The sequence below is a fragment of the Dermochelys coriacea genome, chromosome 7 (genome assembly GCF_009764565.3).
Source record: "Dermochelys coriacea isolate rDerCor1 chromosome 7, rDerCor1.pri.v4, whole genome shotgun sequence".
Classification (NCBI taxonomy): Eukaryota; Metazoa; Chordata; order Testudines; family Dermochelyidae; genus Dermochelys; species Dermochelys coriacea.
The window spans coordinates 69,336,807-69,353,397 of NC_050074.1; the positions used below are offsets into that span (position 1 = coordinate 69,336,807).

The following is a 16,591-nucleotide window of genomic DNA, read 5'->3' on the forward strand; positions in this document are numbered from 1 at the left end:
TGATTAACAGGTGTGAGAAGAGAATTGAGTCCACAGTTACTTTAGCCTCCTCAGTGTAAGGGACCGAATTCTGATCTTGCATTTATTACACTGGTGAAATTCCCATTGACTTAATGAGTTACCTGTTTAACACTGGTGAGAGTCAGAGCAAAATAATCAGTCCCAAGAAATCCCTGCTTTGTATTGCACTTTCTCCAAATACCCTCCTTAGTGATGTACTTATCTTGAAACTCTTATGCCTTTGTTTTCTGTATATTACACTGTGATGGGGTGTATGAACTCTGCATTGGCCCAGCAAGGGTTAACCACACACTTTGGGTCTGGGAGGCCATGCTCCCTTGCCCTTGCTGGGCATGTTCCCGGTGGAGGGAGCGAGCGTATAAAAGGAAGCAGCTCAGCTTACTCTGGGCTGACTGAGGAGGAGAGCAGATGTGTGCTACAGGCTCCTGCCAGAGTCCCAGCCTGAATTCACTGTGGCACCCTGGCCAACCACGTAGAATGAGGGAGACAGGAAGCCGTTACCCTTTGAGGGACTACAGGATTCGGAACCAAGGATAGGCAGTGGCCCAGGGAATACATTTGCTGATATGAGAACCTGAAACCAGGAAGGCTGGTTCCACATGGCTCTGGGTTGGGACCCCGTGGAGTAGGGCAGGCTCATGTCCCTACCCTAACCCCCCTTTGGCCTGAAACCCTGCTATGTATATCTTTTATTTCTAAGAACCCTTTTGTTATCAGAGATGCTGCAGCCTCCTACAGAACAGAGACATGAAGTTGTGCTCTCAGGGAAACTTTCCTTTAGGTCCTTCTTGTTCTAACTTTTCTTAATCCCTGTCTTCCCTTAATTCCTGTGTGTCCAGGAAATCCTTCCCCAAGAAAGTGTTGTGGAGTTGCATGCCTATTGGTGCAGTAGGGTGCCTATACTGCTAAAGAACAAGTAATTTTTGCTAGTATAGTTATTGGCCCAGAGGAAAAAAGTCATTTCTGGTATTAGTTGAACTTTGCTATAGTCAGGGCAATGCTTCCTATCCCCTTTTAATGTAAACTTGAATTGGTAAAATATGGAAAAGAAACTGAGTACTGCATACCACAGACTGGAATAAATTTGTGACGTTCCATTCACTTCAATGGAGCTATACCAGATGAGGATCTGGCCCTAAAAGAGGGTTTAAATGAGAGGTGGATAAACTTTTTGGCCTGAGGGCCACATCTTGGTATGAATATTACATGGCGGGCCATGAATGCTCATGAAATTGAGGTTGGGATGCAGGAGGTGGTGAGGGCTCTGGCTGAGGGTGTGGGCTCTGGGGTGGGGGCAGAAATGAGGAGTTCAGAGTGCGGGAGGAGGCTCTGGGCTGGGGCAGGGGGTTGCATAGGGAGGGGAGGGGGAAAGGCTCCACCTGGAGGTTGAGGCTGGGGATGAAGGATTTGGGGTCTAAGAGGGTGCTCCAGGCTGGGACCAAGAGGTTCAGAGGGTGGGAGGGGGATCAGGGCTGGGGCAGGGGATTGGGGCATAAGGGGTGCAGGGGTGCAGGCTCTGGGTGGCACTTACCTGAAGCAGCAGCATGTCCCCCCTCCAGCTCCTATATGGAGATGTGGCCAGGCTTTGCATGCTGCTCTGTCCTCAGGCACCACCCCTGCAGCTCCTATTAACTGTAGTTCCAGGCCAATGGGTGCTGTGGGGGTGGCGCTTGGGGTGGGGGCAGTGCACACAGCCCCCTGGCTGCCCCGAAGCATAGGAGCTGGCGGGGAGATATGCTGCTGCTTCCAGGAGCCTTGGCATGCATGCACAGCACGGCCTCGGATCCCGTTCCCCGGCTGGAGTGCAGGAGCAGGGCAAGCCCCAGACCACGCTCCCCAACAGGAGCTCAAGGGCTGGTTTAAACCAGCTGGAGGGCCGAATGTGGCCCCAGGGCCATAGTTTGCCCACCCCTAGTTTAAATCCATTATACAGTCAACAAAGTTATTTCAACTGATTTTTTTTTTCAGAATTTCTCTCCCTGCAACTGATTGACCTTATTTAACTGCATTTAAACTATAGGATTGTTCAATGCCTTTTCCACTGCAACGTCTATCTCTTCCTGATCTGTGCTGAGGGATGCAAGGTTCTTTTCGATGTGTGTGTCTCTAGCATCATTATTACCATTGCATTTCAGCTAAACTATGCTTTTTCCTTTGTTACATATCTCAGTTGAAACTTGTCAAATACTTGTGACATTTAAATGTGTACTTGTGTGAAAACCAACATTCCTTGCGATTTTTGCAGATTTTATTCAAGAAAAAATTTTCAATTTCCATTCATGAATGCAGCTTTTAATGGTGACATTTTGTCTCTGATTTCTCAGAGATGCTCCCCTGCAAGATCCTGGGTATTTTGAGATCAGAGGCCTGAGAAAATTCACAAGACTCTTTGGGTGGCCATGTATCCTTTCTGGAAAGGAGTTAAGGGTTTTGTTTGACAGAATGTTACAGGTAAAATATGTAGTATGAGGTTTTTTTTAATACTTTCAAGTCTATACTGAAATAGTCTCTCTTCCACTGAATTTTTTTTTAAATATACAAACTAGAGAGAGAGAGAATGAGAATACCCTTCCTGCTCTAGTACTATGCAAACAGCCATAATCCCTTTAGTGGCCATCTTTCTTTGACTGTTGCAAAGCTCCCAAGAAGCTTTCTTTCTGTAGATTTTTACCTGTACGGTGGAAGCCTTGCATGCGCCTTCAATTTAATGGCTCACAGTTAAAACTGGCTAGAAACCGCTATTTTCTCAGCTGCAAAAGCTGTCATCTTTTCACTGCCTCATCAGAGGTCCCTTAGCACTGTAATCAGATAGCCACAGGATTTCTTTACTTAGATTAAAGGCTGTGCATACATCAGCAGCACAGACTGAGTCCAGATAGGGATTATACTACTTCTTCTTCTTCTTCTACCCAGAATGTCTAATGTTGGGGGTGGAGGGGATGGCACGGGGTGAAGGAATAAACAAAAAGTCATTCAGTCAAACATATTAAATCTGTTAGCAAGTTTTTAAAGGCAAAGAGGACATTTCCAGTGAGCAATCATGTACAATGTTCACTGCTAGGTAAAATGCAATGAAGAACTCAAGCCTCTGTGTGTGTGAGAACAGAAAGAGTTAGGGATGAGGCTATGTCATTTGTTAATGATGCCTCTCAACCATGTCCTTTAACAGTTCTATCAATGTAAGTGCAGTTCATTTCCTATCCTATAGGCAATGCCACTTCTTTACGTTCCTCTACTTATAGTCCTTAGCAATCACTGTTGCTTTCTTTACACTGAGGGTACTTAGTATGCCAAAATGGTCTCCCTTGAAATTTCATCCCTAATTTCAAGCCACTCAATTTTTCTTCTGAAATGACTGTGGGTAAAATGTTCCAGAGCACGTAAGTGTCTTGGAAATGGGATTTATACACTTAGGAACCTGCGTCACTTGGTGATTTTTGGAAGTTTTATCCTACATCAGAATGAAGGGAAAGCAGGGTACACACAGAGCCCATAGCATCAGGGGAATAGGGGGCACCCAGAACCCCTGGCAGGGGAGGAGAGAGTGGGTGGAATGCATGGAGACCCTAAAATAGGAGCGGGAGGGGAGGGTTGCCTGGAGCCTCTAGTACAGGGGTTGACAACCTTTCAGAAGTGATGTGCCAAGTCTTCATTTATTCACTTTAAGGTTTCGTGTGCCAGTAACGCATTTAAATGTTTTTAGAAGGTCTCTCTCTAAGTCTATATATTATATAACTAAACTATTGTAAAGTAAACAAGGTTTTCAAAATGTTTAAGAAGCTTCATTTAAAATTAAATTAAAATGCTGATCTTACGCCATCGGCCTGCTCAGCCTGTTGCCGGCCTGGGGTTCCATTCACCTAGGCCGGCCCCCCAGCTCAGCCCGCTGCTGGTCTGGGATCCCAGCCCTGCCCACACAGAGTGGGTACCTACCTTCTCCTCGCTCTGCACTGAGCTGAGGATGGGAGTGAACTGAGCACAGGGCTGGGGGTGAAGGAGCAGGCTGGGGGTTGGGGTGCAGGGTCTGGCCAGGAGCTGCAATGTGGGAGGGGGCTCAGGGTTGGGGCAGGAGGTTTGGGTGTGGAGTGCTTACCTGGGTAGCTTCAATTTGGTGCGAGGGGTGCAGGTGGGAATGTGGGGAGGGGGGTGCAGGAGCTCCCGTTTAGTGCTCAGGGTGGGGGTGGGAATGTGGGCAGATTGCAAGAGTCAGGGCAGAGTGTGGGGGGTCTGGGGTCTGAGGAGGGTGCAGGAGTCAGGGCAGAGGGCTGGGGGGGCGTGCAGGGGTCAGGGAAGAGGGCTGGGGGGAGTGGACTACAGTGGTGGGGGTGCTCCCAGCCCCCTGCCCAGAGCGGCTCATGGCAGGGGGCTGGAGGGGATATGCCCTGATTCCACCTCCTTCCCCAAGGCCTCGTCTCCACCTCCTCGCCGGAGCAGCGAGCTCGCTGCGGCTCCGCTTCTCCCCCTCCTCACAAGGGCCATCAGTGCATCGGTGGCAGGGAGGGAGAGGAGGGGCAGGACCCCAGCACGCTGGGGGAAGAGGCAGGGGAGGAGGGAGCTTGCCTGCTCTGCAGCAGCTGCCGCAGACCAAGCTTCTTCACCGTGCCCCCATGGGGAGAGGGCGTGGGGGGTGGAGAAGAGCGGGCCGGGGTGGGAAGGATTTTTAATGGGACACTGCTGCCTGCTAGGGTCCTGGCCTGGGTTCAGCAGCGGGATGAGTGGGGCCTGCGGCGGGGACCCAGCAGGCAGCAGCATGCCATTAAAAATCGGCTCACGTGCCATCTTTGGCATGCGTGCTGTAGGTTGCCAACCCCTGGTCTAGTATGTGTAATGACCTTGACCAACAGAAGCAAAGTGTTCAACCCTCTAGTAGTTGCAAGTGACTGAGTGAAATGAGGCCTAATAGTCCACTCAATGGCATTTTGTGATAACTTTCCAAGACTACTTCTGTTTTCAGGGAAAGTTCCAGGTATTAGTGGGAAGAAGTCTATCAGTTTTGGTGACAACTGGAAAAGTGGAACTCTAGAAAAGCCTGTTTTCCTCACAGGGTCCATTTGGTGCTGCAGGCTGAGGAGCATTGTGACAGCAGAGGTAAATCAGTCAGCACTTCCTCCCTTCAATTCATTTGCATAGTTCATTTCCACTGATTGAAGTGAGTCAGCAAATGAAACTGCAGGTCAGGACTGAGGTGCTTTGACATTTGTGGGGGTAGAGGGATTCAGGACCAGAATAGTGGAGGCTGCTTTAGAACAAGAGCTATATTAACCGAGTAGGAGTGAGGCTGGAGACTTGCCCACACAATGATCTTAAAATGATTAGTATCCATAGTTAAGATGCACACCAACATTGTATAGAAAAACAAAAGTGCGTGTGAGAGAGTGTGCCATGAAATCTAGTAGTATTGCACTCTTTAATAAGAATCAAACAATACTAGCTATCTTGGTCACTTTGATGGGTAATGAATAAGCAATCTTACCATTCCTGGCAAAGTTGGCAATAGCCAGTGCTCCTGTCAGCTGCAGCTGGGGGTGATTGGACGCAAGCCAGGTACCAACCTTCTGGTAGATAATGCCACATCCATTAGCAAACATCTTCTGCATGGATTCATCTGTGGTACAATAAATTAAGAGAATCCTAAAAGTACATCTAAGCTCTACTTTGCATCTATTATGGAATAGTACGGCTCAAGGTTTCAGAAGTCTGTAGACTATTGTTTCCTCTAACAGAACATCAGAATTGGCAGGAGGCTGTGATTCTGTGAAGTGAAGGCTATAAAATTGATCATTCTAGATGTCTTACACTAATCCATGCACTCAATATATGGCTAGTAGCCTTATGCAAGGTTCCCCATGCTACTTTTAGCTATATGCTCCAGTCTTGCATGAAAGGACCATCTCCTTCAGAAGGTGTGAAGTTATTCAGTCTTGTGATAGTGGGTTTCTCCCAAGCAGAGGCATAATACAATAGCAATTGTATATGACAATTTGGAGGAACAGAGCTGTTCACTCTGCTGAACTGATGCCTGTATAAATCTGTTCTGCAGAGTGCTAAGTGCCTTCATCTTCTCATGAAATCAGTACCTTGCAGGATGGAATCTTAAGTGGCAAGGTGATCACAGCTCAGATAAAGGCTAGATCACGTAAAAGGTGGTGTGTGTGTGTGTGTGTGTGTGTGTGTACACACCCATAATCAATGCATGGAAATCTCCTAGGATTTACAAGTGCGGATCGAGGAACAGTATGTATCTACTGTGTTTCCAAGTGTTCGGTGTCAGTATGTTACTCATTGAGATCTGCATAAGCTAAATGCAATCTTAAGAATGAAAGCCACAGATTTGTGATTACTAAATCTGGAACTAGTTCTTTATACTGAATCCGAATATACTACAGCGTTTATCTCAAATGTTTGCCACAGCTTTGACTTTTAAGAAAAGTTTAATTAAATTGTAAGTTACTTTGAGATTTTGGCAAAGGATGCAATGTAAATGCATGATTATGTGCAGTTGTTCTTTAATTCATGTAGCCCCAAATGCTGCAAAGCTGTCACCCATACAAGGCCATCTGAACCAAATTACAATTAAGATCAGCAGAAGCTGCTAACATTTTTCTGCTATACCTTATGGTTGAGCATAGATTCTATGTGTCTCACACATCAAAAGCAGCATCTCAGATGTCTTCTATGACATTTTATGCTCTGTTTTCAAAAACTGCTGCTGGACTCCATCCCTTCTCACAGTGCAGCAGTGTAACTGAGGAAATGAAAGGTCTGGGGCAGCAAAATGTATATTCTGAAAGGTCAGTTTAACTGAGGAAATCGAAGGTCTGGGGCAGCAAAATGTATACTCTGAAAGGTCAAGTTAACTTGTTAACTGCTGGAAATGGCCCACCTTGATTATCACCATAAAAGGTTTTCCTCCCCCCGCCCCCTTGGTGGTAATAGCTCATCTTAAGTGATCACTCTCCTTACAGTGTGTGTGATAAAACCCATTGTTTCATGTTCTCTGTGTGTATATAAATCTCCCCACTGTATTTTCCACCTAATGCATCCGATGAAGTGAGCTGTAGCTCACGAAAGCTTATGCTCAAATAAATTTGTTAGTCTCTAAGGTGCCACAAATACTCCTTTTCAGTTTTCAGAGTGATAGCCATGTTAATCTGTATCGGCAAAAATAATGAGGAGTCCTTGTGGCACCTTAGAGACTAACAAATTTATTTGGGCATAAGCTTTCATGGGTTAGAACCCACTTCATCAGATGCATGGTGTGAAAAATACAGGAACAGGTATAAATATATGAAAAGATGGGGGTTGCTTTACCAAGTGTGAGGTCAGTCTAACGAGATGAAATCAATTTAACAGCAGGATACCAAGGGAGGAAAAATCTCTTTTGAAGTGGTAAGAGAGTGACCCATTACAGTCAGTTGACAAGAAGGTGAGAATAACAGTAGGGAGAAATTAGTATTGGGTAATTACAAAACCTAAACTTAATTTCCCCAACCACTCCCAGTATCTATTCAGGCCTAATCTGATGGTATCCAGTTTGCAAATTAATTGCAGTTCTGCAGCTTCATGTTGGAGTCTGTTTTTGAAGGTTTTCTGTTGAAGAATTGCCACTTTTAGGTCTGTTATTGAGTGGCCAGAGAGACTGAAGTGTTCTCCTACTGGTTTTTGAATGTTATGATTCCTGATGTCAGATTTGTGTCCATTTATTCTTTTGCATAGAGACTGTCTGGTTTGGCCAATGTACATGGCAAAGGGGCATTGCTGGCACATGACATATATCACATTGGTAGATGCGCAGGTGAATGAGCCCCTGATGGTGTGGCTGATGTGGTTAGGTCCTATGATGGTGTCCCTTGAATAGATATGTGGACAGAGCTGGCAACGGGGTTTGTAGCAGGGTTTGGTTCCTGGGTTAGAGTTTTTGTTGTGTAGCGTATAGTTGCTGGTGAGTATTTGCTTCAGGTTGGGGGGCTGTCTGTAAGCGAGGACTGGCCTGTCTCCCAAGCCATGAAAGCTTATGCTCAAATAAATGTTAGTCTCTAAGTTGCCACAAGGACTCTTCATTTTTTTTTTTTAAGAAGGTCAGTATTCTTCATTTTCAGTACATAGAAGCATGTAATACGAAGTAATTTAAAATTCTTATGTTTCCTTCCTTCATTAATCCAGATGACTGAAACACTTGCTCCATTTTTGAAGAATGAATGAATGAAGAGTGTATGCAATGAATATATTTAAATAGGTGTCATAAATATAAAGGGAAGGGTAAACACCTTTAAAATCCCTCCTGGCCAGAGGAAAAACCCTTTCATCTGTGTTTAAGGGTTAAGAAGCTAGGATAACCTCGATGGCACCTGACCACAATGACCAATGAGAAGACAAGATACTTTCAAAGCTGGAGGGAGGGAAAAACAAAGGGGCTTTCTGTCTGTGCGATGCTTTTGTCGGGGACAGAACAGGAATGGAGTCTTAGAACTTAGTAAGTAATCTAGCTAGATATGCGTTGGATTATGATTTCTTTAAATGGCTGAGGAAATAGACTGTGCTGAATAGAATGAATATTCATGTCTTTGTGTCTTTTTTGTAACTTAAGGTTTTGCCTAGAGGGATTCTCTGTTTTGAATCTAATTACCCTGTAAGGTATTTACCGTCCTGATTTTACAGAGGTGATTCTTTTTACTTTTTCTTATATTAAAATTCTTCTTGTAAGAAATTTAATGCTTTTTTTCATTGTTCTTAAGATTCAAGGGTTTGGGTCTGTGCTTACCTATGCAAATTGGTGAGGACTTTTATCAAGCCTTCCCCAGGCATGGGGGTGCAAGGTTTTGGTGAGGATTTTGGGGGGAAAGACGTTTCCAAACAACGCTTTCCCAGTAAACCCAGTCAAACATTTGGTGGTGGCAGTGGAAGTCCAAGGGCAAAGGGTAAAATAGTTTGTACCTTGGAAATTTTAACTTAAGCTGGTAAAAGTAAGCTTAGGAGGTTTTCATGCAGGTCTCCACATCTGTACCCTAGAGTTCAGAGTGGGGAAGGAACCTTGACAATAGGTATTTAAATGTACTGAATGAGTTAAGGTGTATTGAAGGGAAAAAATTGAGAACACCAGTCTGAGATTGCTATGTCAGAAGCCAGTTTATTTGAAAGGACCCACCGTACTGTGAAATGCCTCCATGAGAAAGGGGGCAGACAAAGGGTCTTCATATAGACCTATGACTGCATTATTCAGCTGCAGAGCTTAGTCTGTAGAGACTGATGTAGGCACTGTCTGTGCTATAACACTAGTATTCTTAGTCCCTCACTTCACATTATGGGCCAGATTGTGGAGCCATGCTGGTTTACAGCAGCTAAGGATCTGGCCCTTTAAAACTGAGGTTAACTCAAGTAGTATATCTGGTCTTATATCTGAGCTTTCCTTTTTTTTGGGGAGGACTGCATATTTCAGTGGCTACCCAGAGGAGCCAGGTTATCACAAAGTTGGAGAAACCCAGCTCTAGATAGACTGGACTGATACACAAAGCCACAATTAAGAAGGCAGTACAGTGTTCTGTTGCATTTCTCGCCTCTGCCTAGGAGCAGGCATAGTGGCATTAAATGCCTAAGGCAAAATGTGTATATGCTTGGAGGAAAATTATGGCAACATGAGCATTACAATCATAATGTAAGTGGGGAGGAAAAAAAGAATGGCTGTTGAGAAGAATTCCCCCAAGGAATCTTGAAACAGGCTGCAGATAGGAAATGAAAGCACAGGAACATATGGCAATCCCTGCTGCTAATGGGGCTTTAGGCTGCTTCTCCATGCATCTTACCTCCAAGGAGCAGAGACACAATGAGATCTGATGCAGCCTTCACACTGCGCATATCTTCTGCCTGCGAACTGCCCTGGAGCCTCAGCAGGATCTCTGTCAGTGCCTCATGCACACCCGCCTCTACCATTTGCACTTTCAAAGCATCTGCAGAAGTAGGAGAACATGCACGTTAATGGCTTCTCTTTGGGTCACTGCATAAAAAATGAATGCAAGGAGGCTAAATCCCCAATAAATTTAAAATATTTCCAGGTGCAGTAATTTGTGGGACTCTTGTTCACAAACAGGGATGTTGCCATTGGAAAACACCACAATCAGAATAAATACACCTTTTCGATAGATCATTGTAATTTTTTGTGGGGGTGGGGTGAATGAGGCAACTACGGAACTTCTATTGCAATTTATAATGTTTTGTGCTTTTAAAAATGACATTCCAGATGTTTTGTCACATAAGATATCACCCTTGTTATAAAGTAAGAACTGCAAAATACTAACAGGTGTACTGGTGTTGCCAAGTTGCAACTTGGCAGCACCATGGCTATATTTCTCAGAGAGGGGGATTTTTCTCCAGTGGTGTTAATATTGAATTTGAACACAACAAACAGCTTTGATAACATCTCTAGCTATTACTCTTTTCACTCCAGTGTGGGGAATGCTGTTTGACCACTCATTCCACTAGACTTTCTGTTGCTGATAAACCCTGAACAAATTGTGTGATATAGCAATGTCTTGAACAAACCTAAATAAAATCCCACAAATATTGTGATGGAGGAAATGAAAAACTGGGCCATTTCAGGCACCCCATAGAAGTTCCTTAGACATCATCTGAAGACAGGGGACTGTCCCTGTGAAACCCAGATGTACGATCTCTTTAATTATAAATAAATACACAAAGGTATTGTGCTAGAAATATATTCATGGAAATACCATTTTCATGAAATTGTTGATTTAGCATTAACTGTCATCTGATTCACTGAAGTAGACTGGCCTCATTAGTCAACCACAGCTGATTACTTTTAGTAAAGGGGCTCCTTTTATCTCCATTTATACCCATTATAATTTGTAAAATATCTTTTAGGATCAGGTCCCAGTAATCTTCTGCATTCTCATACAGTATGGAGGCTGTGTGTATCATACACAATTATCAAATGGTTCATTTCGTACCACTCCCTCACTTCATATTTTATTCAGGAATTTTTCCATTGACATCAATCTGGCCAGGATTTCACCCATTGTTTCTATGAGGAGGGCTTATGACCCTGCCTCCAGTAATGGAATTCCACTGAAAACCCTGGAGTGTTCGTTGTAGCCACTATGCTAGTATCCTCCATCCTAAGGAGCCTACTCGTCAAGATAAGAGAACCCTTACCATTCTCCGCTAGCATCTGTAGAACCTCAATGATGTTTTCTATCCTCTGATGGTTCTCTGCCCTTCTCAGCTGCTTCACTAGATGTTCAGCAACCTTTGTCTTGCTTAGAGCTTCTTTAGAAATCTCTGTGTGGGTAATTTTATATGTTTTCACACTTAAATGTAATACTGTTTTTAAAAAAATATCTCAGAAATGACTAGATGCTACTTTGAATCTAGTTGCCTTGCTAATTTGTTTAATACATGTAACATCTAATCATTGACGGGATTTAAAGGGGAAAAAACAAAAACAATCTGCCTCATTTTTCTTCTGCTGTCTAATCCAGTTGTCATTCCAGTGGCTACACCTTTTTAATAATAATCAAATCAATTGCTGTCCTAACTCCATTGCATTTAATGGCTTTATACCAGTGATGAATTTGTCTTGTGGTATGACAGCATGTACCACTTTACCAGAACGTTTTCTATGCAAAAAAGTATCCCAGCAAGAATCTAACCAATTTGTTCAGGATGGGCAGTCAAACTTTCCACACAAGCTCTTTCAAAAGCTTAACATATATGTGCCATAGTGCCATGAGATATAGAAGATTTAACAATTTAAGAAAAAATGTATAAAGGACATGGCTGAAATAGAATATGTCCAGAATGCAGTATTGCCAACATTAAGAGTTTAAAAACAGTCAGCCCTTCCTCAAAAATCATGAGATAAATAAAAAACTCAGTTTTTTTGTCTTCTGTTTTGTGAGCCTCTAGGGGTTAAGATTTTCTTTTAACAGCAACCATGAGGGCTAGAGACTCCCCCCCCCCCAAAAAATAAATAAATGGGAGGTTCTCACAATCATAACACAAAATTTCCATAGGAAGAGAAATGAAAGACTTCACACCTGATTCTTCTCTCACTAATGCTTGTGTAAATCAGGAGCAACTCCTGTCAGTCAATGGAGCTACACCATTTTTAAACCAGTGTGAGAAGAGAATCAAGCCATTTTATTAAGACATATAAATGATGAATGGTAGACAGAGAAGGTGCATCAAAAATTCCTAGTGTCCCTGGTCCTGTATGAGATGCATGGAAAAAAAGATACTTAATAAAATTACATTGCAACACATTTTAAATAAAAAAAAAGTACTATCATATACACTGTGAAGTCAGTAGAGCTACATCCATTTATACCAGCTAAGGACACAGCCCATTAATTTTCTCTGGGAAGAGGCTAGGAGGACATGTATTGAATCTTAATTATTTGTGTGTGGCTGGTCAGCAACTGCTACAGGTTCTGGTGTTTAGTTATGAACAGTTAGAGTCTATTTAGGTTAGCCACAAGGGGGCACATAGCAAGGAGGTAAGCCTCTGTATAACAAGAAATAAAGACAGTCTTGCATTTATCCCAACCGCAGGTTTCTAATCTCTGTGCAGTGACTTTGCCTGATAGCAGGACAAACATTTGCATGCTATGGCCAACCCTACTTGTGGAAACACTGCCTAAGAACAAGCCAATGGTAGCATGAGAAATGAAACCAACACAGTTACAAATCTGGGAATGTTTTAATACCCACCTAGGCTTGCAAGATTGCATAAAGCCAACAGGTTGACACGGACAAGTGGCTCACTGTCTGGGTAATCAGTTAATATCCTGACCAGTGATGTGATCACTCCTGCCTTCACCAGCTGCTCCTGAAGGTCACCTGGAAATCAAACGCATAGAAATGAAAGGCAACAGGAATTTCATTTTGGATTAATCCATCATTATACTAACTAGGGCATGGAGGAGGCATCCCTAAAGTAAGAGTTAAAATAAAATGTTGCTACAAGATACAGACTAGAAATAAAGTGCAGATTTTAACTCTGAGGGTAATTAATCATAAGAACAATTTGGGTTGTGGTGGATAATCACTGGAAATAATAAATTTAAGATTTTAATTTTTTTAAATGCTCTAGTTAAACAGGAATTAATTCAGAGAGATCAAACTTTGATCACACTAGTCCATCCATTCTGGCCTTCTATCACATGATCTTGACTCCATGATCCTTCCAAACTAAGGAGAGTTTTACCTTGCAGATTCAGGTTAATACAGATCCAAATAGAAGTTCTGGATGTGGATGAAACATAAAGAATTGGGGTCAAGAATCCTGCTGTGAAATTACAAGACCAAAACTAACAGGAGTACTTGTGGAGTACTCCTGTTCTTTTTGCAGATACAGACTAACACAGCTGCTACTCTGAAGACCAAAACTGCATCCCTAATCTCTACCCTCATGGTAAAATTGTTTTTTGGGAGCTGAACAGGTAGGCCATTATACAAGAGGTGTTAAGACAATTGTAGTGGGAGTGAGCATGTCAGATGATATAACAGCCTAACATAGGAGACGACTAAAATGAAGACTAAGAGATGAGGTTTTGCAGTGCTTTAAGGATATCATTAAATTGAATGCTTACCTCATTAGGGCTGTTGACACTACCTGCAAAGTGTGGTGCAGGTGGGGCTGTAGCAGTACAAGATTCAGAACAAACTCCTCTGGACCACTATAGATTGTCTGAGCTTCTGTATAACACAGGCTGTAGAACGTCCTCAAAATAATTCCTAGAGCATCTTGTAGCAAAACATCCAATCTTCAGTTTAAAATGGTCAGTGCTGTAGAATCCATCACAACTCTCGTGTGATCGGGTATCTGCCCCACATTAGCATTTAGGGGGTTAATAGACACCTTGGGAGGCTGCACAGGGAAGCAGCCGATAAGAGAGGTTGTGAGGAGCAGCCAATATAAAAAAAGCTGCAGGGCAGCGCAGAGTCAGTAGCTGCCTAGAGCTCAAGGAGGGAAGTTTGTGTTCCTAGCAAGAGGAGGGCTAGTACTTTGGATAGAGAGCAGTGTCTGAAGGCCCTGAGGTGAGGTGGTGGGGCACCAAGGGAAGAGGCTGAAGGAAGCATAGCAGTCATAGGGGAGTTAAGGAGACACACAATATGGCTATCATCGACAGGGTACCTAGGCTGGGACCTGGAGTAGTGGGTAGGCCTGGGTCCTTGCACTGGAAATGGCTGGACAGTTAGACTGCAGTACTAACCCACAGAAGAGGGGAGCACAGATGGTTTCATGACACAGCCCTCTGGCCATGTCATGAAGAGGATGCCACAGTCCCTGGAGTGACATGGGTCAGAGAGCAGATGTGACGGTGGGCAAGGCTCTCTCGGGAGAGGGTGTACCAACCTAAAGAGGTCATCTCCAAGATGGTGGCACTGGCATGGTGAGTCACACTCCATCATACCTTGGTAAATTGTCCTAATGGTTAACTACCTGCACTGTTAAAAATGTATGCCTGGCCCTCATGTAGGTGTATGGGAGGGGGAACAGGCAGAATCTTAAGTAGATCCCTCCGTGTATCAGTCGGTACAAATGAACTAGAGCATCAGGCGTAGAGGTGGTGAAGATTACTTTACCCACTGGAGCAGGATGAGAACTAGCAACTAGACTGTGACTGATTCATAGTCTAGATCCAGGTATGCTCCTGGGGCAGTGCAACCCTGTATCTTACATGCAGTTTGTGACACTGCCAAAACTTAGCTCTTTGCATTCTAGAATTGCAGTTATTTCTGAGAACTTGCCTTTATGAAAGATGAAGGTTCTAAACATGTACCATTACAGTATGTTCTCTAGAAGGAAGACCACATTATGCTTTCATATTGCTTTAACAGCTGTTATCTTTCAGATGGAGAGGTAATCTGTGTTGTTCCAGTGCCAAAGAGTCTCAGGACATATAACAATACTTCAGTTTAGCACCTAGCTTGGTATGGTGTTTTTATTTTTTAGAAACCAGATTCTCAGATGGTGTATGTCAGCATAGCTCCACTGAAGTCAATGGAGCTGCATCAGTTTACAAGGGGTGGGAATCTGGTTCTAAATATACACAGTTTATTTTTCCACTTATTTATGGGATTTCTGACACTCAGATAATTGTAACTATTCCACATCTGAAGCATCCAACCTGCCTTATCACCTACAATATCTTAATTCCCAACATGTTGCATTCTGATTTGGGTTTCATCAAAATAAACCACTGATGCCACAATATATGCCCAGATTTTTCCCCTATGGCAAATTTTCCTAACAGCGAAACAGTACTGCTTTTATAAACGTTTTACCATGAGAGGCAGTGCAGTACAGTAGGTAAAGCAATGGACTGGGAATCAGAAGACCTGAGTTCTCTGCTACTGAATTCCTGTGTGATCTAGATCAAGTCAGTTCTCTCTGTTTCCTTTCTTCCCTTTGTCTTGTCTATTTGTCTAACGTCTTTGGGGCAGGAAATGTCTCATTGTTTGCATATACAACGCTTAGCAGAATGGGGCCCTGATCTCAGTTGGGGTCTCTAGGCACTATTGTAATACAAATAATTTCACTTAGGAACAGCATGTTTTATTAAACTGCTTCTTACTAAATTGCAAGCTATTTAAATGATTTGGCTAGCGGGTTGGTATTAACTTATTGTAATTACAATGAATAAAAAGTTATTCAAAAGCGAATCTAACCCCTTATAGTCTCCTTGTTGTCAAAACCATGTTGTGTTTGCTGGTATGTCTATTGTAGAAGCAATTGGAAACTGAACTAGCACCACTGGTGTATAGCACTACATATAAAGAATGTTAACCTCAGTCTAAGTAGAAAGCCCATGTTTTTTTAAAAAAACAAAACAAAAACAAACAACATTGCAACTGTAGCCAGAATGTACAGCACTCCTTCAGCAAATTGAGTACTGTGACGGGGCAAGGCCAGATGGCTATGGAAGAGTAGTGTGAGATAGATAGATATATTAGCTCCAGGCTAAACAAATCCCTGGTACCAGGATAAGTGAAATGGAAGCTGCTCCAGGTCAATTAAGACACCTGGGGCCAATTAAGAACTTTCCAGAAGGCAGAGAGAAGGCTAGGTTGATTGGGACACCTGAAGCCAATCAGGGGCTGGCTGAAACTAGTTAAAAGCCTCCCAGTTAGTCAGGTGGGTGTGCATGTCAGGAGCTGTGGGAAGAAGTTGTGTGGCTGGAGAGGCTGAGTAGTACACCATATCAGGCACAAGGAAGGAGATCCTGAGGTAAGGGTGAAGTGGAGCTTGAGGAAGTGAGGGTTGCTGTAGGGGAAGTAGCCCAGGGAATTGTACATGTCATGTTTCTAAAAGGTCAGCTACCTAGCTGATACTATTAGGGTCCCTGGGCTGGAGCCCGAGTAGAGGGTGGGGCTGGGCTCCCCCCTCCCCCACTTTTGCCCCCTGTTTAATCCCTGAGACTGGGAGACAACAGAGACTGTGCAAGGAAGGATAACTTCTCCTTACCTCCCTCGCTGGCTTATGATGAAAATGGCTTAGTAGACTGTGACCCATGTCTCTAGAGAGAGAAGGGTTACGTGGAGGGTTATAGTG

At 43.5% G+C, this 16,591-nt stretch overlaps 1 protein-coding gene across 3 annotated transcripts in view; it reads right to left on the bottom strand.

Annotated features, from left to right (window-relative positions):
- The window catches only part of LOC119859307 (rap1 GTPase-GDP dissociation stimulator 1-like), a 60,946-nt gene that overhangs the window by 16,168 nt on the left and 28,187 nt on the right, over window positions 1–16,591 (bottom strand). For 2 of the 3 annotated variants that reach the window (XM_038411239.2, XM_043518966.1), the window contains 4 exons: window positions 12,745–12,873; window positions 11,188–11,313; window positions 9,822–9,965; window positions 5,495–5,626 (listed from right to left, as the gene is read on the bottom strand). In XM_038411239.2, coding sequence (XP_038267167.1) covers window positions 5,495–5,626; window positions 9,822–9,965; window positions 11,188–11,313; window positions 12,745–12,873 — 531 coding nt within the window. The remainder of the gene's footprint in view (window positions 1–5,494; window positions 5,627–9,821; window positions 9,966–11,187; window positions 11,314–12,744; window positions 12,874–16,591) is intronic. The other variant, XM_043518967.1, reaches the window with a different exon arrangement.